This window comes from Mus pahari, chromosome 11 (genome assembly GCF_900095145.1).
Source record: "Mus pahari chromosome 11, PAHARI_EIJ_v1.1, whole genome shotgun sequence".
NCBI classification, from domain to species: domain Eukaryota; kingdom Metazoa; phylum Chordata; class Mammalia; order Rodentia; family Muridae; genus Mus; species Mus pahari.
The window spans coordinates 72,521,873-72,545,505 of NC_034600.1; the positions used below are offsets into that span (position 1 = coordinate 72,521,873).

Below are 23,633 nucleotides of genomic sequence, written 5' to 3' on the forward strand. Positions count from 1 at the left end.
GAGAGAGAGAGAGAGAGAGAGAGAGAGAGAGAGAGAAGGAAGAAGGGGGAGGGAAGCGGAGAGAGAGAGTCCTGGAGAGTCCAGCACCTAGTGGGATACATGCAGAGAGAGAGCAACAATCCACTGCAGTGTGGGGCAAAAATAAACAGGCGGCTGGCGGAAGAGGCTGTCTCCAGGGAGAGAAAGGAAAGGGAAGAGAAGGGCTGCCTTTCTACAGAGGCTCGGTCGGAGCGCCATGGAAACACCAAGTCACTCGGACAATAGGAACATCCCTCAGGGAGCACAGAGGCACTCGCTCAGAGACCTGACTCCTGCCTTGGTCTCAGCAGAGGTACGGCACTTCACCATTAAACCACCAGTCAGACACCAGTGCTTCAGTCCCTTGAGGTTAAATTGTTCTCCACCACATCTGTGTGAGGGGACGGGTGCTCCTGAGATGCCTGTATCCAGAGCCAGCCGCCTGTCTCGCAGCGTGTTCACCCCACTATGGGAAGACAGTGTGCTGTTCACAGTGGGTCTTGGCTCCTCCCAACTGAGATTTGGAACCTGAATTCTATGTCTATATTTTCCAAAACAGAAGAGCTTAAAACATCAACTCTGTGCCTGCTCATTGGCTGGCAAGTACCACATATATAAAATATGTTCTTCCTGTTACAATAGATGTTTTGAATCTGGTAGGCCATTTTAAACAAGAAAAGTGCTGATAAAGTTTTTATTTCTTAGCCAAGTTACCCATGGTGCTACAAGTAAATTTTACTAAAGATATTAAATATCCGTTAATTGTTCTTGCATGGTCTGTCTTTGTGCAAACTGTCAAGTTTCATACAACAAGAACTTTCCTTACACAGTCTTAGAGAAAGATTGCTTGATTCATCCTGTAGATCAAGGGGAAAGGACCCCGGGTGAAGGAACATGACTGACCCTTCCCGATGCCCTGCACCATCCTTGGAGTTCTACGGCCAGTAAGGATCTCACCTGTGCGCGCCTTTGTTTCTGCATTCACTCCCTGCTTGTCAGCACAGCGGCTGCACTTACAGATGATAAAAGGACAAGAGCATCACAATCCTGAAGCTCTCTCAGCTGAATCTGAGATTCCCCGTGGAAACCATACTTAGCTGCCATAGGTTGTATTGAGCTGTAATTCTAGATACCACTGTACAGTGCTCTAGAGGGGTTGCAACTGCACCAGAGTAGAGCTGTACCACTGTGGTACTACTGCGCACTGGAGTGCTGATGTGTGATTCGGGCGGTACTGCCGTGGTACTGCTGTCCGGTACAGATGTAGAGAAACACATTGTTAATAAATACCTATCTTGGGAGGGCAGAGGGCTATGGTAGTGCCATGATCAAGTTTATATGTCATTGGAACCAAGTGGGCGAGTTCTGTGTATGGCCACCCAACGACCCTTGCACCACCACTGGTCTGGTGGAAGGCAGATGCTAGCTTAGGGAAGTCCACTGACTTAAGGTTTGGAGTAAGGCCACCTGGGCTGGAGAGCCTCTTTAGCAAAGCATGGCTCTGTGGGCCACACACACATCAGCTAATTTCTCTATGATGCAGCTTGGCAGGATGGTATCTAAGGACTCTCAGTGCTCATGGAGGAGTTAGCAAGACAACAAGTGAAGGAAGATGCAGTGGAACATCTGTGTGGGCAGGTGTGCTCCACAAGCTAATAGCACTCTGTAATTAACACAGTATCAACTTAACTGAATAGACCAGAGTCTTCTCAAAGAAACAGAAAGCATCTACTGCTCCAGGCAATAAGCAGCCCCTTAGCAAAGTAGATTGCACTAGGCTACTGAAGAGGCCAAGCATTTAGCCTGCTGTGATGACCAAGTCCTCTATGACAGCCTGCCTGAGGTCAAACTAGATGAGACCTTGCTGGGCAGAAGTGCTGGCTTTCCCTTACCTGGTCTATCACTCAGTTTCACCTACAGGACATGGGCTAATGTGAACGGCAATTCAGGGCTGCCTAACAGAGTCAGCGAGATTATATACACAGAGAATAAATTAATCAGTCATTGTTGCTGCCTTTCCTGCTAAGAAAATCTCATGATAAGACAACTCATAAACTTTTACATATTTTTATAAGTACCTTTCAAAATGTACCTAGGCTCCTCAATTATCCTAAACTAGTCACTTAGTATGCCAAACTTAACATTGAAGCCCTTTTACCCTAAAATAGCGTAAGATGCTATAGGTCGAGGAAAGGGTGTAAGGGGAATCTGTTGGATTCTATAGAAGTTGCTTCCTCTGAATTCTAGGGGAAGTTCCAGGAATATTTAGGGGTCAAGTTTTGCCCTTCCACACAGCAGAGCGCTCTTTCTCTCTCTCACACACACACATTCACACACATTCACACACACACACACACACACACAGAGAGAGAGAGAGAGAGAGAGAGAGAGAGAGAGAGAGAGAGAGAGAGAGAGAGAGAGGCATTTCCCCTCCACATCCTGGACATTCTGACTCCACACACTGGTGCTATGTGCTCCCCCACCTGGCCTGCCAGTGAAGTCCACAGAGATAAAGACACTCAGAAGATTGCAGGAAGTGACTCTGGGATGGCGCAGATGCCAAGGAAATAGGGGCTGAGGCTATATATAAAAAACATGATGTCAAAGGCCTGAAATACTCTTACTTGACTTGAAGAAGCGTCTTAGAGAAAGGCCCTTTGTGACACCAACTGAGGATGGACTGATGTATATCTTACTGCAGTCTGAGTTATAAAAAGTCTATTTTTAGGACTTTAAAATGACATAACACACAATACCTAAAGTGCCTCCGAACAAAGACATTTTAGTTCTCTAGGATATTTGTGAAAGTCCAAAGTCAAAGTTTCCCAAGGATAAAAAAATAATGCACTTCTCTGCAAACTGATAATCTACAGTGCAACAGCAAGAGGAGATATGTTCCATGCAAATTCACTGCAACCTGGTTTGTTTTTTTAAGAACCATAGCGCTGTCAAAGACACAGGCGTAGGCAACACTGCCCCCTAGAGGCCTTAAAAGGCATAGCCGAGCCTTCAGTCTAGTATGGAAGTTCTGAAGATGTGTGTGTGTGTGTGTGTGTGTGTGGGGGGGGGGTTTCTACAGAAAACTGCCCACAACTGGACTGTATGCATCCAGAGGCATGGCCATGGACCAAGAAACAAAGAGAAAGATGGTCTTGTGGAGAAAAGCTCTGGGACAAAGATGTGCAAGGCTCCCGTCTCTCCCCGGCACCAGGAACGATCCTGACGCCAGTTCCTCACCCATTGGCCTTGGCCCTACGCTTTCCTAGTGGAAAGGCCCTGAATCATCTCATCTCAAGAAGAGGGTCCTCTCTTCATCATTTGAGGAGGGAATTTCTGTATGAGCTGGTGGTTCTGGAAAGGACTGGGCTGTAGGCAACTAAGGGAGTCCTGAGACGTGGAAGAGACTCAGGAGCAATCAGAGCCCTGCAGGGGAGGTCATGCAGGCTGTCATCAGTGTCACCATGGAGACGGATGAGGAAGGTCTCCATGCACACAACCTGAGAGGCCTTACCCTTGGCAAAGTCCTTGTGTTCTTTACCTGTAGTTCTAACTACGAAATGGGGGAACTTTACCGACTAAGCCTTCACAGACCACGAAGCTAGTTTGAGAAAGTGAGCTAGGTACATGGATGGGCATACTAGCTTAAGGCCAGGGCTCTACACACAGAAGCTACTGCCACTGAGACCTGTATCCCTGCCCTCGCAGATGCAGAGGCAGAGTGAGAAGTACCAGGCACAGCTCCCCAGAGCTGCTGCTGCTGCTGCTGCAAGTTCTGAGCAGAAGCACTCGAGTGGTTTCAATGGCAGCCTGCAGGTGCCAATGCAGTAGGGCAACCACTCTGCACACAGCACGTGATTCTAGTTCAGGCGCTAGGGACAAGCTGAAAAGGGAACCGTTCCCACCACCTACAGGAAACTCCTCTGCCAGAAGTGACCAATGGTAGACTGAGCACACATGCCTGCTGTCTTGATGTAGGAAATGTAGTGTGTGTCTCCTCCTCTCTGTGCACTTGTGTATGGGTGATGGGTGAGCATGCCCCTGTGTGTGTGCAAACCCGGAAGACTTGAGATGCCTGTTCCACCACTTTCCACCTTATTCCCCTGTAGCAGGGTTTCTCTCTTAGCCTGGAGCCACGCTGGCGGCCAGCATGCCCCAGGGACCCTCCCCCATCCCTGCCTACGAACTGGGATTTTCGCTGGAGTGTTGGGGACTGAGCAGGGCTTCTCACGCAGGAGCAGCAGGCACTGTCATACACTGAGCGACTGCCCTGCCTGAGATGTAGGGGTTAAGGAGCACCTGTCCTTGTGTGGTGTGCTGAGAAGACATCAGACGGCACGTATGGGGTAGAGGCAGAACAGAGAACTAAGATTGGTGTCACTGCTGCAGGTGTCAAGTGTTGGTACGAGGAAGAAACACACAGAGGCATCACGGCAGGTACACGTGTGAGAGGGAGCAATGTGTGGGCTCTGAGGGCTGCACACTGTGGACAGGTGAGATGAGGCTAAAGGCAATGATGAGCAGCCGGGGACATGAGATGCAATGTGACTGACAGCCAGGGGACTGTAGGACCAACCATGTGATCCAAGAGACTCCAGTGATCTGGACACTGTGCATGCCACATTATCCCAAGAAAGAGCCTGACACTTGGAATTTTTCACCTTTCTTTCTATTCTACAATACCCCTGACAAGTCAAATAATCTCTCCTCAGCAGCATGGCTGCTATAAACACAGGGGTTTCTCCATCCAGGTCATTTTAAAAATGCCTACTGTCTGCTGCAAGTGTGCTGGGGTGGTAGGGGAGGGGGGCACTGTTTGATGTAAATAAATTTTGAAAATGACTAATGTCATTGTACTGGCTAATTTTGTGTCAACTTGACACAGCTGGAGTTATCACAGAACAGGAGCTTTAGTTGGGGAAATGCCCCCATGAGATCCAGCTGTGGGGCATTTCCTCAATTAGTGATCAAGGGGGAGAGGCCCCTTGTGGGTGGGACCATCTCTGGGCTGGTAGTCTTGGATTCTATAAGAGAGCAGGCTGAGCAAGCCAGGGGACGCAAGCCAGAAAAGAACATCCCTCCATGGTCTCTGCATCAGCTCCTGCTTTCTGACCTGCTTGAGTTCCAGTCCTGCATCCTTTGGTGATCAACAGCAGTATGGAAATGTAAGCCAAATAAACCCTTTCCTCCCCAACTTGCTTCTTGGTCATGATGTTTGTGCAGGAATAGAAACCCTGACTAAGACAGTCATCCTGAAACAATTTACAGTGTGTCAAAGTGTAATTTAATTCCTCTCTGCCAGGAAAAAAATCCTCCAGTCTGGAAGTTGTGACCACACTTCTACGACCTGTCCACACGTCTACAACCCATCTACCATTCCCCTAGTCTTTCATCCCTCAAGCTCTGCGGACATGGAAGAGGACCTGGAGTTCTCTGGTAGCAGCTCTCTCCTGAACGTGTTGGACTTTCTGCAGTGGGCTAGAGAACTGAACAGCAGGTCTGCGTGACTCAAACGGCATCCAGATGCTGGCTTCCTTCACAGTCTGATTGTTCCCTGGACTACAGCTAAACGAGTTATTCTGGGCACAGCCCTGTGGACAACCAGAAACACAGCTCCTTTCTTTATTAAACATACAGTACTGCCACCTATGTGACATTCAAATGTTCTCATTTATAGTTTTATACAAAAGCATCATCTCAGTTTTATCTAATAAAACTGTCAATGCAGAGGTTTCTGTTGTGGCACTAAGTCTGTCCTCAAAGAAAGATAAAGAGGTTCCCAACACAGTGAGTTAAAGGATGCCTGAGTTCATGTTTCCAAGATGCCTCATACAGACATGAAGGTTCGTAACAGGTTAAATGGCAATTCAAAGATCTGACTGGGAAATCTCCTATGGAAGGTGACAGCATGTGACGGAGCCATGCTGCCCTCTGGGCCCAGAGCATTTGGCATGAGTGGTCGTCCGCTCCTATCAGCACATCCTTCAGCAAGGCTGATGCAGCAAAGACAGCTCTGGACTTTCTTCTTCCTGCCATCTTCCACATGAGACCAGGACCCTCAACTGATTTCATAGCCTGCAAATCTCGAGACCTTCACCTGGCCTTTTATTCTCTAGATCTCTGCCTAGGACTAACATCAGCCTGAATAAATACACAAAATTCTGCTTTTTAAAAATATTTCCAATGTTATCGAGGAATTGTGGGACACATATGCATCTTAGCACTCAGGATACAGAGTGAGAAGGATGAGATCATTCAGGCCATCCTGGGACACTTGCTGAGTACCTGGCCTGCCAGGACTATATATCAAGACTCTACTTAAAATACAATAGCAACAACAGCAACAACAGCAGCAGCAACAACAATTACTACAACTATTACAACAACAACAACTATAACAACTACTACTACTAGTACTGCCGCTACTCCTCAGGTGTCTGCCCAACCACAGTTAGCCAACAGAACCAATGTGGTCAGCTCCTAGTCCCCTCCTGCAGTCCTGAGAAACTCATCATGTCTGGGAACCGAGTCTCCAGCTTGCTGAAGTCTCGGTCTTCTCATAATATCTCCTCTTCCTCATCTTGGCTTCCACACATCCCAGCCACACGGAAGGAAAAGCCCAGCCTAAAGCAGGTGCTAAGGGCATCACACAGTGACGTTTCTGCTGCGAGGATCAGGAGCCCCGGGCAGAAAGCCTGCTCCTTCCCCAAACCGCTTCGAAGTTTTATGTTTCAAAAAGGGAAGAGAAAACAACGGAGCAATAACAAAACCAGACTACAAGCCTAACCTGTGCGGTGCTATGGCTGTCCTGGGAAACCCCACCTAACACGCTGCTGGCGATCGATCCCCTGTTCTACCTCTCTGCTGATGCGAAGCGCAGTTAGCAAACAGAATGTATGTGTCAGAGGTACACACAGAACATCTCATTTCTCTCTGAGTGAGCCAACACCCTGCATGATTCATAAAATTAGCAGGAGACCAAGAGGATCCCTTTAAGATAAAGTGTAGTAAGATTACCTATGTATATTCCTCCGTTCCTGATGGTGCATTAAAGTCCCGCACTTGTCATATGGAATTAACCAGGCTGTAATACCAAGAACTGAGGAAGGAGCTAGGGGCAGCTGTCTAGTGAAAGGTGACCCTTCAATGACTTTTTAATACAAATGGAGTCAGTGTAAAGTCACACACCTAAATCTTCACTACAACATTAAGCTGTAAGTAAAGACATTACAGTGGTCAGATAACTTAGTGACTACTATGCATTCAGCATATTAGAGTTGACTATAGTTTTCTATAATAGTTTCTAACTTCTACAGGCCTACTTTTATTCTTTACATTCATTCATTCATTCATTCATTCATTCATTCATTCATTCATTCCTTGCATGTGCACCCCTGTGTATATGGGGAGAACAGAGGGAACTTACAGGAATCCATTCTCTGCTGTGTCACCTGAGTTCTGGGACAGAGATAGACTCTGGTCAGCAGTATTTGTAACATGCACATTTACCCGCTAAAACAACTCTATGGACCCTACAGTTTTTCTTTGTTGGTGCTGTACTTTAAAATGACAAATTTCTTGATTTTTAAGTCATAGTTTTAAATTATTCTTCAGGGGAAAAATGTTTCGGGGCTGGAGAGCTGTTTCGGAGGTTAGGAACACAGACTACACTTCCCAAGTACCCCAATTCAGTTCCCAGCATCTGTGTTGGGTGGCTTGCAACTGTAACTCCAGCTACAGGGGATACAACACCCCGTCTGTCCTCCATGGGCAACTGCACTAGTGTATCCTTGTGTGTGCACACTAGACCTCAAGTGCATGCTCAAGACCACCCCCCACACACACACTTCCATGAATTGCTCTGAACAAAACTCTTCCCTTCTGAGTCGTACCTCACACTCCTTCTGCACTTGTCAACACAAATGTCTTTGTCGTGCTTACTAAGTGAAAAAAAATCCAATAGATAAACAGAACATTTATTTTGCTGGAATCAGAAGTATTTGGTCATATGTACAAATGATTCCTACAAATATGAATGGCCCATGAAGGACTGTTTCCATCAGAATGGGCTCTCGGTGTTATAATTAGAACTCTCATTATTGCTGAAACCTGCACATGACTCCTCATTGTTTCCCTGTTCTAACAGCCCCCAACTGGAAACAACACAAATGGTCTTTAATGGGTTAATGGTGTAAGTTTGACATATTCATGCTGTGAAATGCTCCCCAGCAGTAAATGGGGAAGAAGTGTGTTGATACGTGTAAGGAAGTAAATGGCTCTCTAGGATTAATTAGGTTGAAAGCACAACTACAAACATCCATGATTCCATTTATCTAGCATTTCTGAAATACCAGAAATAATAGGGATGTACGATGTTGGTTACTGTTGAGGTTGGAGACAGCTCTAAGAAGGATTCGAGTAGCACCGGGAAGCTTGAAGCATTCAGGCCTCCTGCTTCTGCAGGAACAGGAGCAGACTATGTTCCAGCACAAGAATGAGAGACAGACAATTCTGATGACAGACTGACTCTGTGTGGATACTGGTGGTTACACAAACCTGTACATATGATGAAGCAAGTGTGGGTACACACACAGACATGTACATGTGGTGAGCCTGGATAGACAAACAGTTGTCATTTACAGGGTGTGGCCTACAGAATGCTCCCACAGCAACCAGGCCTGGGTGGGAGAGCCCTTGCGGGAAGTAGGGCAGCAAACAGGCTCTGCCCCAGAACGACCAACCACCAGGTGAGTCCGCTGCAGGACAGCTGCTTCATGCAGTATACCCTGCGCACTGACAGGAAACTGCCAGAGCCATGGCAGATTCCCTGGCTACCCAAGGAGAGGAGGGAACTGTGGCCTTCCACAATGGCGGCATGGACAAGCGCTGGGCGCAATTCCAAGGCTCCTGGGTGGGCTTGGTCAGGCCTGAGGGTGGTAGCAGCTTGGAGAATTCCTCTGTGCGGGAAGAAGCCAGGGACATTCCTTTTCCCTCAGCTTGGGCTCCTCTCCCTGCTGCTCCCTCAGGAGAGCTGAGGCCTGGCTCCATGAGAGTCACTTGCTAGGAATGGAAATGAAGTCAGACTGGCACCCTGAGCACTCTGAGACAAAGGTGTCTCCAGGTGGCTGCTGGGCCTTTACTCTGCCTTCTGAATAAAATGAAAGGTTCTCTTTTCCCGGGCACTGCTCAAAAACAAACATGTGTCCAGCTCACAGTCAAGTTTGCAGGAGCACAGCCAGGTCTCTCTTTGCTTGACCCAGGCAGGGTGGCAGCAGCCTGTTTCACTGAGGACCAAGGACTCTGAGAACAGAAGCTAGTGCTGGGTCACTGAATCAGCCCCAGGAACAAACTGGTCGCAACCCACCCAGTTGGCACCCAGTTGCCTCAAATGAACCATGAATGTCAAAGCAGTTAGCAATTAAGCCAGGACTACTCCAGAGAATGACTCGGAGTGCATAGAAATGGCTGGAATGGATTATATGTTCACTGGATCCAGAAACAAAAATACCATTCAAGGCAGTAAGACTAAGGTCAGGTGGCAGAGGTATATTGCTTCTCGACTTTGGATGAAGTATCTAAGCCTGGGACAGGCTAAGTAGTGGGGACACAAAGAAACCGGACCTTAAACTATCTAGCAACACCAAGGTCGGAAGCCTGCTGGAGCAGCTGTGGATGCTACTGTGGCTCCTCACACAGCAGAGCGGGCCCAGGATGCATTTCACTATGATTGGGTAAAAGAGCGAGCCAATGACCAAGCAAACATTGGAGAAGTCCATTCAGTAGGAAAGGAAGTCAGAATGATCATCAGCGCGAATGTGTGCATAAATGTCAGACGTGGTAGGAGAGGTAAGAAGGCTGACAGGAAAGGATGCAGAAGGCTCAGAGCCTCCTCAAACAAAACCCACACGCATGTTAGGACAGTAAGCATCCCGTTATCTTCTTCAGAACACTGAGGAAAGGGAACAGCGGGCTGAGAGAAGGATTGGCAGGGAAGCCCAAGCCTGGCAGTGTTCTTCTGAAAGGGGCGGGGCATCTCATGGTGACACTGAGAGGAAGTGTCCTGGAATGTCTATAAATCTGGCTTTAAGGGGGACACTGTGGCTGCTGGATCCAGCATGAAGGTGTAAAGTATGTCTGTGAAAATACGTCCTTTTCTCTATTCCAGGGCCACGTGTCACCCTGTGCCTTCTCTGGGGTGGGACAGTCTAAGGCCATAGAGTGCTTTAATGCTCTTGCTCCATTCAGTTCACGCATAAAGCAAAAGATAGAGAAGCCACACTTCAACACTAACAGAAAAGAGAGATGAACAGACTCCTGAGGTAGAGCGACCATGATCTGGAGGTTGTGGGCCAGAATCTTAGGTTGCTGACCAGAGAGCTAGCTACCAAGCCTCTTCTCGTGGGCCTACCACAGATAGCTGAGCTGACCATGAGTAAGTTGCCTTCTTGACCAGGGACCTTCCAGAGTGAGTTGGTATGGGACCATATCATAGCCAATGACTGACCATGCAGGAAAGAGGGACGTCCACACTGAGGAGAATAAAAATTTACCATGGGAAATTCTGTGCATGGTGAGGGTACCTTCTGTGTCAGGGGCCTTGTCAGGTGACTTCCACAATGTTCTATGACCTTGCCTATGACAAGACATGTTTCTTAGTTATTTTTCAAGGTAAATGTCTAAAAGAACTGCCTTGTGCACTCTGCTAGCAACCCACCGTTTTCTGACGATGTCATGCAAATACTTGTTAATTTAATGTGTTTCCATCTTTTTGGTCTTTGTCTTAATTTTTACTTTCATTTTCAATTCACTGAAGTTCATCTAAATGCCAATGAGATTGATCCATGATCAGTGATCATAAACCCAACTGAAAGCAACCTTTCTCCTTGAATAAATCTAATAACTATCCCCTCATGGGGAGGAGGCACACCATACAGAAGGACACTGTAGGCACAGTAAGGTTACTCAGGAAGGGATGAATCTTCTGAGGGAGAGTCTGGAGCTAACATGAAGCCCAAACACTGGGAGGAGAAGAGCCTGGCTTGTGACAAGCCTAAAGGACACTGTCCCTAGGTTCCTTGTAAGCCACCTAGCACCTATGGGTCCTGCTACGTGTTCCCCACTGGCCACCAGATATCCCTTTATCCTGGGTCACCTTAGGTATAAGCATCTCAGAGGAAGCGACTGAGATAATTATGCCTACTGTGATGTCATCATCTATAAATAGGGAAGAATGGGCCACTGAGCCTTCTCCAGCCTGGGAGAAAGTCACTTCACCTAGATGATGAAGTGACCACCTTTTCCCACCTTCTTAGCCTGGAGTCCCAAGGACACTAAAAGTCAGAATGAAAACCAGTCAAATATGAAGGTGTTTCTATTGCAAAATAGTTTGCAAACCTAGTGACAATACAGATTCTGCAAGGCCAGCTACTAAATGCTTTTATATTATTTTCCCTTCAAAGTGATACTGATGTTAATTTAAAAAAAAAAAAAGGCAACAAATTTAAACATCCTGTGCAAAACGCTTTCCTCTCGGCTGTCCTGATGTGTCTTCGTGGTGAAAAGTGTGGCACGAAGACTGCCTCACACAAAGACTCTGTCTCAAGGACACTAACCCTGCTCCTAGCACTGCTAAAAGCCACTGAAGAATATTCCCAGGAATACAGTACAGGCAGCCACCACACTATGTACTACAGGAAGGAGTCCCACTACTCTCCCAAGTTGCTGTCGATTTCCTGTGACTAGCACCCTCCCCACTTCTCCCATGGCACCTAAGACTCAAAGCATCATCAATCAGCACGCGGCGTGTTCATAGGGAACTCGCTGGATGCGTGCCATCCAGCCTGCTAAAGGCTCCGGGCTGGCCGTCATACCTGGTCACCTCTGATCCTGTTGCTCTCTCAGCTTTGATGTGAACTGTGTAGTATATAAAGGAGTAACTAAGACAAATCAGATAACATAGGAACACGGGATCCTAAGGCGACATGACCAGTGCTGTCATGGGTGTGTGTAGAGAGCTCCAGAAAATGTCAAGAATAGCAGTTAGCCGTGGCCAGGGCCTGGGAGGGAGCAAGACCCAGCGGGGAGGACAGAGCCATAGATCTGGGGATACTGCATCCATCAAGGGTTGGAGCCCTGCCGAGGAGGGAGAATACAGCCCCAAAGGTGAGGCTCTACATGCGACGGATGGAACCTATGGGTCCAGAGCGGGAGACAATCTCCTCAGGCTGGTAGCTCAGGAAAACAAGTTTGACGTGCTGTGACAAGGGCAGGTTGTGGAACAAGCTAAGCTGGGAAGCAGGGGTGGCTCGGGCTCAACACCAGGCGAGCACAGAGCTCCGTCCAGTCTGATCACACATCCACACTAAAAACCGCCTGGAGAAATACCGATTGAACTTGTTTCCTGAGAAAGATGGACTATAGGTATTTCCAAGTCTGTCTTAGTCTTCGGTGTAACTGAGAGTGTGGGAGGATGCTGCCTGTGTACCTGTGTTGGGTTTTCTACTCTGATGTCTATCTCAGAACCATGAAGTCCTGGCCTTTCTGCAGAAAGATCTGAGTGCCAACCACCACCAGACCAGACCAGAAGAGCCACAGACACCAGGGTCTCTGTGATTTGCCGACAGTTCCCTCTACCACTTAACAGATGCACAGGGTTTCAAAGGAAAGGAACATCACTGCCCTGGAGTTAAAATATCGAACTTGTAGACAACCATGCTGTGAACAAACCGCCCAAGGTCCCTGAACCATACCGAAGGTGTTTTACCTATGGGTAATAGACTCTGGATGCCTTTTTAAACAAAGCAAGCCAGACTTGCCTCTCCCCAATTTCTCCCAATGATTTTATCTTTCCAGATCCTCCTCCTTCTATTGCCATGAGTTTTTGTGTACTTAAGCCCAGATTAAAGCACCTCTTCAAAACTCCCATGTATAGAGAGGCATGTTGCAGCGTGTCACAGCAATTTGTGAAGGTACTTTGTGGAGCTATTTTTTTTCTTAGTCACCTAAAATTAAACTTAAAAAAACCCCACTTGAAACAAAATAAACCGGGCATAGTAATGCCATCATATAATCCAAACACTCAAAAGGCAAAGGCAGAAGTCCTGCCCGTTTACAGCCAGCCTGCATTACATAGGGAATTCAGGGCTACCACGGCAAAACTATTTCCAAAAACAAAAATAAAATGTAACATAGTAATTTCTCTAATGCAATTTTATGATATCTACTAAGTAGGGTAAAATCTTATTATTATATATCAATATATATATATACAAATATATGATCATATATATATTATGTATATGATATATGATCTATATTATTTGTGCTATATATGTGGACGATGTGTGTCATTCTCGGTATACTTGGTATCTACCTATTTCTCACATTCCTGATTACATTTGTCTCTTGAGATAAGGACATTACCACAGGCACATACAGGACATTAGCACCTGTACCATGTTACCTATGGTATATTTAAACTTGCTACAATGTAATAGAACTTTAAGGAGTAGGTGGAATAGTCTGCTAAGACCAGAGGGCCACCATGTTTCACCCCATGAACAGGCGCTGCCCACAACAAGCAGGACCTGATAACGGAGTACTGTTCCTATCTAAGGCTGAAAAAAATCTTGTTCCGCTTCTTGTTTCTCCTGCTCATCTACTGACCCACAAGTCTCCCCTGTCCCCCGACTATGGATCACCCCAACAAAGGCACACATGTACTCATGTGACAAGGACAGCCAGTTGCAGAAGCAGAAGGCAGGAAGATATCTTCCAGGCCTGATGCATTTGGTACTAATGGGTTCTATCTCCTATCCTGCCACCTTCTGGCCAATGTCTCTCATTATGAGCACATTCAGATTCTTTCCAACAAGTCCAAAGACCCTGTCAAGCCGACTACATTTTGTCATTGTATGATGCCTTACCTCTTTTACGTGCGTGTGAAATGACACAGACATGTCCAGCAGGATCTTCCGTTGTTCAACTCGCCGAACAAAATCTTGTATCCGGTCTTCAAGCTGATGGGCAGCCTGATAAATCTCTTCGGGGTCACATTCCCCAGTCTGAGCCAGCTGCTCCGCTGCTTCTAGCAGTTTATCTGCGTTTGTGTACGTGTTCTGCATAGGAGGATACCCAGAGAAACAGAAGGTGAGCATTCAACAAACCAGCCAGCGCGGGACCCACAATCCACAGCAACCAAGAACTTATCAGCAGTGTTGCTGATCATTTACTACACTGGGCAGACAATATACGGTAAGGAGCAATGGATTCAGGAGGTGCATACATTCCCATCAGTACCCCTTTCTGACCCCAAGCAAACTGTTAAGCACTGGCCAGAACGGCTCATGACTCAAAAGGCTGTTCAATTTTTGCTAAGGTGGAGTCAGGAAGTGCCCCACGACCACCAAGGTCTGTTTTGCTTTTTTACCGCACCGTAAGTGAGCTTTCCCCTCTCTGCTTCACAGCACACAGCTCTGGAAGGAAAGGAGACTCCCAGTGGCTGTAACAATGTAGCCAGTGTAGAAAGCCTCTGTGGTGTGGAAATACGTGGGTCCTGGTCTCTGAAGACCATTCTGCTTCAGTTCTTGATAAACTTGTGGCCATAGCTATGCTGCTCACATGACCAGATAAGCTACAGCCTGTGACTGTTACTGGCAACTGCTCTGAAGGGGCCTTACTGATGAGAGGAACTGGAGGCGCTCAGTGTAGTCAGAGCAGCCTGCCCTATAGCGAGGACAGAACTCCAGCCTATGGCTCTGCTGAGATGTCAGTTGGCTCATTCATCCTCCTCCTTAAATTCCTAGAGCCGAATAGGGTAGGTGGTGCACTGAACAGGTATAAGGTGGCCCAAGGTGTGGGAAGGTGTCCCTGGGAGGGATGGGGTGGGGACAGGCTCAGTGAGCGATGGGGCTTAGAATAGGGAAGCCAGGCTCCCATTAGACAGAGAGGACTTCTGTATCAATATCTTTTCTGTTGCCCACATCACAATCTCACAGACTCGGTGAGATGTTCTGGAAGGACTACTGCAGCCCAGGGTTCCTAAGCCCAGGATCTAAGAGCTATATCTGATGGCCTTGGTGGCAGTGCCAACATGCTTTGGGGCATTGTAAGAGACAAACCTGCACATGCTTCTCCTGAGCCCTCTTCTCCTTACAAAGCCACTAGGAGTCAGTCATGGGGCATCTGCCATAACCAAGACCCAGCTGTGGACACCAGCCTGACTCATTTCCTCTCCTACTGCATCACAGTGGCTGGCGATTATCTCAGTACACAGACCTCTGGGGAGGGCACACACAGTACACCAAACCACAGCACTCCGTTTCTGATACCCAAGGTTCCTGTGCATCTCACAAAGCAAAACTAGACCAGCTGATGCCCTAGAGGTTCCTTATAAGGTGAATTCCTTATAACTGTTAGCCATGTGAAAACCATGTTTGATGGGGAACAGTCCTCTCCCAGCAGTCCTATCCCAAAAGAAGCCTGACAAATGGAAAGGTCCAACAGGCAGGTACTAAATCCAAGAACCAGCTCTAGCACCTTGTACAGAACATAATGAGAAAACCAGGTCCCTAAGACATGAGTCTGACTGGTCTGCTTGTCATTACCCATGTGGCTGTTGTCCAGGGCCACACGTTGAGATCAGCAAGTTACTGGGAATGTATGACACAGTCCAGCTATCTGATGCCTGTTTCATAGACGGCTCCATTCCTCTAAGGCTCCACTGGGAAATCCCTACAGGGCTTCTGACACCATGAAAAACTGAGCCTTCCTCTGGAGCTGCCAGAACCCTCTAACTCCTGGATTCTATGTGTGTGAAAAATCACCTTATACCTGGGACCAGTTTCCTGATCACTTACAAGATCCTAGGCTCTCTGTAGCTTACCCCTCTAAACCCTTTCAACCTCTGGATATAAGATTCCAAAGTACCATTCATTATTAGGAACAGCACTGATTTTCATTACTATAACAAAGCAGAAAAACAAAACAAACAAACAAACAAAACACAAAGCAGCAGAGAGGGACTAGCCTGATACATGAAGTGGTTTAGCCCACAGTTTTGTAAATCAAAAGTTGAACATTAGGTGGTCCCTGGTTTGCCTCTAGTGTCACAAGGAAGGGAAGAAATCACATCTTAAAGCAGGAAGCCAGACAGAGACGGGGGTCTAAAATCTGTCAAAAGTGTGTCTCACTGGAGGAATCTCATTGGAGGCTAGCTGCAGGTTCAACTCTTAAAGGCCTCTTCTCCTAAACTTGTCAGTAGAAGAGCCAAACTCCCAAGGAATGGTCCTGTGAGTGCTAAACAACATCCAACACATTTGGAGGACGAGTGGTCTCCAACTTGGGAGGCTAGACACACTCAGCCATACAAGTGCTTCAGGAACAGCGAGGCTGGGGACTGAGTGCGGTTACCAGCTCAGTGCACCGTCTGGAAACCAGACCCCTGCGAGCAAATGTGTTTCTGAAGTAAAGAAACCTGCTTTCTCCCTGACTGTCACCTCAGCTCCGAAGTAATCTAGTTCTCTTGTTGGATAAGTGGCTCTTGAGTTGACAGTATCCCCCAATAGAAAAGCACTACTGGATTGCCAAGAGCCTTTCTTTTTTTTTTTTTTTTTTTTTGTTTTTCGAGACAGGGTTTCTCTGTGTAGCCCTGGCTGTCCTGGAACTCACTCTGTAGACCAGGCTGGCCTCGAACTCAGAAATCCACCTGCCTCTGCCTCCCAAGTGCTGGGATTAAAGGTGTGCGCCGCCACGCCCGGCTTGCCAAGAGCCTTTCTATGACATCAGCAGCAGTAAGGAACACTGGGAAAAAATATGGCTGCTAAAGGAGCAGGCGTGTTGTGAAGGCACTAAACCATAGCCATTCACTCCATGCCTCCCTCACCCTCCAAGAAAATGGTGCTTGCACAGAGGAGGAAAGGGTTTTCCCTAGTGCAGAACCACGTGTGGTGCGAGGGGTGAGGGGTGGAGACAGGGATGTCAGCGCTGGCATCTGAAACCCCAGCTAGGCCTTCCTTGCAACAGAGCCTCCCTGAGTCCCTCCGTCATGGACTGGGCTGTGAGAGGTTTCAGATGCTCATTGCCCAACTATCCGTATTATCAACGTTGGCTTTTGAGCAGCTACTCGAAGCCCTACAGAAGCCCTGTGACAGGGACACCAATTCATTTCCACTTCCCTGGGGCAAACTGAGGTTTGCCAAAGCCAGTCAGCGGGGCGGCTGCTGTTGAAGGACCCAAGCCATGGGGCCTAAAGCTGGTAGGTGTCGGGGGACCGAAGGGACGGACAGGCCTTCTTTCCTCAGCCTGAAAGCTCCCCTCTTTGGGGCACTCCTTTTATCCTCATCAAGGAGATTAAAGGACACGATAGCAAGGGCGGGTCGTGGAGAGGAAAGCATTTCCTCTTTCTTGAGAAACAGCTTTTGTTGTGTAACCAGCATAATCTGGGACGTGAGCAGTGCAGAGGAAGATGAGTCGTCCTCCTCCTCCTCCTCCTCCTCCTCCTCCTCCTCCCAGCCACTAGGAGTCTCTCCAAAGATGGCAGACACTGTATTTACAATAAACGGAAATGCAAATTTCTAGATAATAGAAAGTGAATACTGAAAATCCTAAATATGCCTATTCCATCTGTTTTGTTTAAACACAATGAGGAAAGAAAACATGGATACAAAAAAAATCTCCAAGATATTTTAATTCTACAGAACTGGAGAAAAAGAAGAGCGGGCCAGTGCAGAGCAGGAGATGCCGCGGCTACCACCAACTGCTGTATAAAAGGCACAAACCGCCAAAGATCAGTGTTCATCTAGGAAAGAGAAACGCAACAGATATGGGACAAGCTCACCGCTGTCCCTCAATGCAGACATATGCCACAGAGGGGGAAAGTCAGCCGTAATCATGGCATGAGTAATCTAAAATTCTTAACAAAGGCCCTTAAAAATTCTATGTGGGAGATAAGGCAAAATACCAACTACGATGGCTAGTTTTATGTTAATTTGAACAAGCTAGAGTTATCAGAAAGTAGGGAATGCCAATTAAGAAAATGCCTCCAGGGCTGGTGAGATGGCTCAGCAGGTAAGAGCACCCGACTGTTCTTCCAAAGGTCCTGAGTTCAAATCCCAGCAATCACATGGTGGCTCACAACCATCCGTAACAAGATCTGGCGCCCTCTTCTGGAGTGTCTGAAGACAGCTACAGTGTACTTACATATAATAAATAAATATTTAAATAAATAAATAAATCTTTGAAAAAAGATGCCTCCGTAAGATTTGGCTGTAGGGTATTCTCTTAACTAGTGATTGAAGGGGGAGGGTCCACACACCCAGCCCATTTGTGGGTAGTGCTATCCCTGGGCTGACTCTCCTGGGTTCTCTAAGAAAGCAGGCAGAGCAAGCCACCCCTCCAGGGCCTCTGCAGCAGCTGCTCCTGCCTCCAGGGTCCAGCCCTGCTTGAGTTCCTGTCCCAACTTCCTTCAGGGATGAACAGTGCTGTGGAAATGTAAGCCAAATAACTCCTTTCCTCCCCAAACTGCTTTGGTCATGGTCTTTCAACACAGCAATAGTGACCCCAACTAGGGTACCAACTACTGTTTACGTATGTTAGCATTTGACCAGAAACAACCATTATTTTCTCCGGGTAGGTGGGTGTTCAATAAACTGAGATGGGCACATGATAAATATTGGCAACATCATCTACTTTAGGTCCTGACATGTCAAAGGACTGTCATCGTGCACCTCGTATTTCCAGTCATCTATATGTTCTAAATCAAGGAATGGGATTCTGAACACCTTCTGTCACTGTCCCTCCCTCCCTCCCTCCCTCCCTCCCTCCCTCCCTGCCTCCCTCTCTCCCTCCCTGTCTCCCTTCTTAATGTATTCTTACAGCAACCTGGCAAAGGGAGATATTAATACCACTTTACAGTTAGGAGAAAGGGACTCAGAAAGCCTAACCAACTCTCTGAGGGCTGATGGTAACACAATCAGAAAGAAATCGTCATCTTCTTAAGTTTCAGGAAGTGACATGGGGGAAGCAGTCTCTGGGACCTGCTCTTTCTTTTCTCTCCTTCTCTGCGGTCTGAGGACCTGACTAACTGGTGGGCAGGCGCTGCACTGACAACTTGAGCCTGGAGGGAGATGCTTCATTAAAAATAATCTGCCCTGAACTCTCCATTGTTAATTTTAAAAGAAAAATGTGAAAAATATGTCTTTATATTAAAAGCTAAATTTATTAAAAACAAACGGAAGCCTATTATATATGTGGAGAAGTTCAAGTCGTATTACAAACGTGGATATAATAGCATCCTCCTAGTAAAACACTGAGCACAGCGGGGACACCCGCTACTCTCCTGAAAATGTGGGCAGAGCTTTCGTCTCATGACAAACTCTCAGACCCTTATCTAGGAAGACAGGGTGGTCACACGTCACATGAAAAGCTATCCATAGACAAGCCTTGAGGACGTTGCCTTGGGGCAGGTCACGACACAGGAAGCTGAAGTGCAGAGTTAGGCAAGCATCACAGAGTGGGACCTATGGAGAGACGCTAGGTCACAGTCACCAATGTCTGTCAGTGCCCTGCTGCTCTCGGGAACCAGCTGCCATAAACTATCTTTCTCTGGGCTTCACCTGCCTGTTGTGATCACAGCTTATTAAATTTAGTAACATCGACTCAGAAAACTCCTACTAAGTAAAAGACTCCTGCTCAAGGACCATCTTCTCTTTCACCTGTCACCTTCAAAAATCTTCACACGGAACACATTTTAAGTTTTGGGTTTTTTTTTTGGGGGGGGGGCAGGGAGTTGAGACAGGGTTTCTCTGTATATATATCCCTGGCTGGATTTTAAGTATTACAGTAGTACAAGAAGATGCTCCCTAGCTGGGCGTGTCACCCAGCATACAACAGCCACAGTGGCTCACTCAGCAGCAAAGCAGTACTCACAATCACCGCACAGACAAAGGACCGCTTCGCAGTCGTCACAAGGAAGCTCCTGGCTCTGCAAGATTGAGCCAGTGCTTCGTGGGGAGGCCATAGCAGCATCTGAAAGGGACACTGAAGCCCTGGGTGCCAACTTCAAGGGTGGGAGCCTGAAAAAGCCAGCCTACCGCTCACTTCCACCACGTCAACATGGGAAGTTCTTTCAGGGTTCCTCCTTCCTAGAACACTGGGATTGCTCTACAGAATAAACCTATATTTAGCTAATTTTCAGAGAACTGAGCCATAGGCTTTCACTGCTTCCTGCTTTAACCTGCCTATGCTACTTCAACAAGCCACAGCTCTCTAAGCTCAGGGGAAAAAATGCTTTATTAAGCAACTTGCTACTTTAAGATCTCTAAGGGGCTGGAGCGATGGTTTGACAGTCAGTCACAGTGGACTAGAGTTTGAGTCCCACCAACTACATGGCAGCTCACAATTGCCTATAACTCCATATCCAGGGGGTCTAATACCCTCTTTTGACCTCCACAGGCACCAGGCGTACATTTGGTGCATAGACATAGATGCAGACAAAATGCATACATATAAAATAAACCTTTTAATAAAAAGGAGCTCTTAAAAAAACAACTTGAAATTAATGCTACAGAGAAATCTGGCAAAGAAAACCCATCTTTACAAAGAAGAGGGATTTGTTCTTCTCTACATCTAAAACTCTGTATTCCCTCTGGAAATCTATTTTACTTACTAAGAGCTCCTACCTCAAAGTTTAAGGTGTATCCAACAGCCCAGTGGCCTCTAAAATACCAAAGTCCATGAAGCAGGCAAAGATGAGGGGCTGAGACAGAGCTGCAGCCCCTGGTATCCAACTAGTGCTAAAGCAAGACAAGCTACACAAGGAAAAGATAGGTTTGAATGAAGAGAGCTTTAAATCCAAAGTGTGCTTCCTTGACAGAGACCCTGCCTAGACTCCAGCTGCCACACACATCTGTACTGAATACTGAAGCCAGGGTAGGAGCCATGACTTCTCACAGGCTCAGGGGCGTGGCTCTGTGCCTGCCTTGTGCCTTGTCCTGTGGAGAAGCCTCTCACCCTGCCTATGGTGGGTTCCAAGGCAGAGCAAACGCCCTGCTGTTCATGGCCTGAGAGGATTAGGTCTTCAGGGCACTGTTATAGCACAGATGTGAGGGTGAGCCTAGCAGCAAGCAGTGTGTCCTCCCCGTACGGACCACTCATGCCTGTTACACAGAGATTTGCAGCTGCATCAGATGACCCAAGCATGGAAGCGGGTGACCGGGGGAAGAGCAGGAGCAGGAGAGCGCTCTTCCCTAGCTGCCATCTCAGAACAGATGATGCTTTTCAAGAGAAGAGTAACGGGAAACACTGGGAGGAAGCTGCTGAAGCTGACAGCATCACTGAAGGGTCCGGGACCTACAGATAATGATACTGGCATCACTGAAGGGTCCGGGACCTACAGATAATGATACTGGCATCACTGAAGGGTCCCGGACCTACATAATGGGCTGGAGAACAGGTGGAGAGGCAGAGATAAGAACTGGGAGACAGAAAACAAAACAAAACAAAACAAACAAACAAACAAAAAAAAACCAAAAACCCAGCAGCAGCCACACGCTGATGTAGAGTCTAAGAGGACAAGCTGGCTGCGTACGTGCAGCTCTCTGGCCCTGGAAGGCCGGGTTCACTCAAGCCCGGCCTCCTGACCTGCAGCCTGACCTCTTGACTGGGGCCAGCCTCCAACGGCCTTCCTCTCTGTGCCACAACAGTCGGGTCTGTAACTGTTGTGTCCTGGCTTAGGTATCAGGTTCTACTGCACACGGCCACTCTGCCACAGCCGTGCCTGTTGAGGAGGCGAGCCTGACGCGGCTGCTCGAACCCTTGTCCCCTCCCCGGCATCTAGTGGAAGAGCTGAAGTGTGGTCCGTGGTAGTTTGAAAGCTAGAAGGAGGGCCAGTGGGTGCAGGTATCTGAAATGTGAGCTAGCGTATCCCTGATACTTCTCTGCATGTGTCTGATTTCCACCGGAACACTTTCACTGTGGGTAAGATGGCTGGTCACCCCTGGAGTCCCAGGGACGAGGAGTACAAGATGAGCAAGTACTGGGATTTGGGGGGACAGCAGAAGGAACAAGCAAGAACTGGCCTCTCTGCTGCCCAGGGACGGAAAGCCATCCACAGCACGCGCTCCTGTGACCTTGGCTTCCTGGGAAACCTTCAGGCAGATTTGTGCCGGAAGTTCTGATGATATCTTAGACTTGAGCCCACAGTTTACAGGGCTAGGTCAGCCACAAGTGCAGAATGGAGAGAACCACAGGGCTGCAGAGGAGGTAACGGCAGTGACAGATACTCTTCTGCATATTAGAAAAGGCTCAAGAGAAGTGAAGGGTCCCCGATCCGAGAGCATGAGGAAACACGTGCTCTGGGCGACAGCTTGGCCTTCTCGAGCTTGGGTGCTTGCCATGGTGCCCTGAGATTCTTTGGTTCCTGCTCGTGTGATTCGAATGTCTCCTCAGCCCAAAGTAATTTTGGAAGTAGCTTATCATATGAAAAAATGAAGGCCAGATAAGAATACATTTTCTATATTCTGTTATAATAAAGCGACACAGCATTTTCTGGGAAATGAAAGCAGGAGACCCCACAGTGTGTGGACATGTGGAGACTTCTGAGCCCCGTCCCAGGGCTGCAGACCCGGAGACCAGACCCGCCTCTTCTCTGCACAGGTAAGCAGCTCACTCCGCCCTTCCCTTAGGAACTGAAGCCTTCTTAGGTTCTAATACTTTATGCCTCACGTCTAATGTCTAGGGCCACTCTGACACTTAGTTACTATTTTCCTGGTAGAGTGTGGAGAGCTCTTGGGGTTGCTTGCAGGATTTTGGTTAGAATATTTACATTGTGCTAGGTCAAGAAAGTAGGCTCAGACAAGAATTTGACACTGGGCAAGGACAAGGCGGGAGATGAAGACAGCGGAGGATGTACTATATTGCTTGTATCTTCCTTATCCAGGTGAACGTGTGGACACAGGGCCTTCCTTTATCACCTTGTTTGCTCCCTGACTACTTTGTCTACGCTTTGTTTGTTGCTTGACTACTTTGATCTAGAAATGACCCTACTCTTTGCATAGGAGTAGAATGGCATAAAAGGAGACTGGAAAAAAATACACCCACCTCGGCACTGGCTGGAGTCATGTTTATAGTGTTGCCTGATTCTCTTTTTCATTTTTAATCCTCCCTCCCTTCCTCGAGACCCTGATGACTGAGCTGGCTTGGTCAGTAGATCCTTTTCTGATACCCTGTATATTTCTTTAAAATTCTTAGTATTTGTGTTTTAGGTATGGGAAATAAAATAAACAGAGGACCGATCAGTTTATAAGCTGTCTAACTAGATAATCTGTTTCTTAACATATTCAATTCTTCCATTCATTGCAATTATTAATATTTTGGGATAAATTATTATAACATATCTTATAAAATTTTTCTGCATGAATTTTGCTCTTCTTTTGCTTTGTTTTTTACCCATTGTTTTTTCCTTTGCCTTACTTGATTTTCTATATAATACCCCACAGCTGTAATATTTTCTGTCTTCACACTTTCTGTGGTCATTCAAAAATTCCAAGAAGCTGGGCGGTGGTGGCACACGCCTTTAATCCCAGCACTTGGGAGGCAGAGGCAGGCGGATTTCTGAGTTC

General features: G+C 47.3%; 1 protein-coding gene across 1 annotated transcript in view; it reads right to left on the reverse strand.

The window, feature by feature from the left end:
• Positions 1-23,633, reverse strand: part of Trio (trio Rho guanine nucleotide exchange factor) — a 299,667-nt gene that overhangs the window by 129,075 nt on the left and 146,959 nt on the right. The window contains exon 11 of the mRNA XM_029543932.1: positions 13,830-14,132. Coding sequence (XP_029399792.1) covers positions 13,830-14,132 — 303 coding nt within the window. The remainder of the gene's footprint in view (positions 1-13,829; positions 14,133-23,633) is intronic.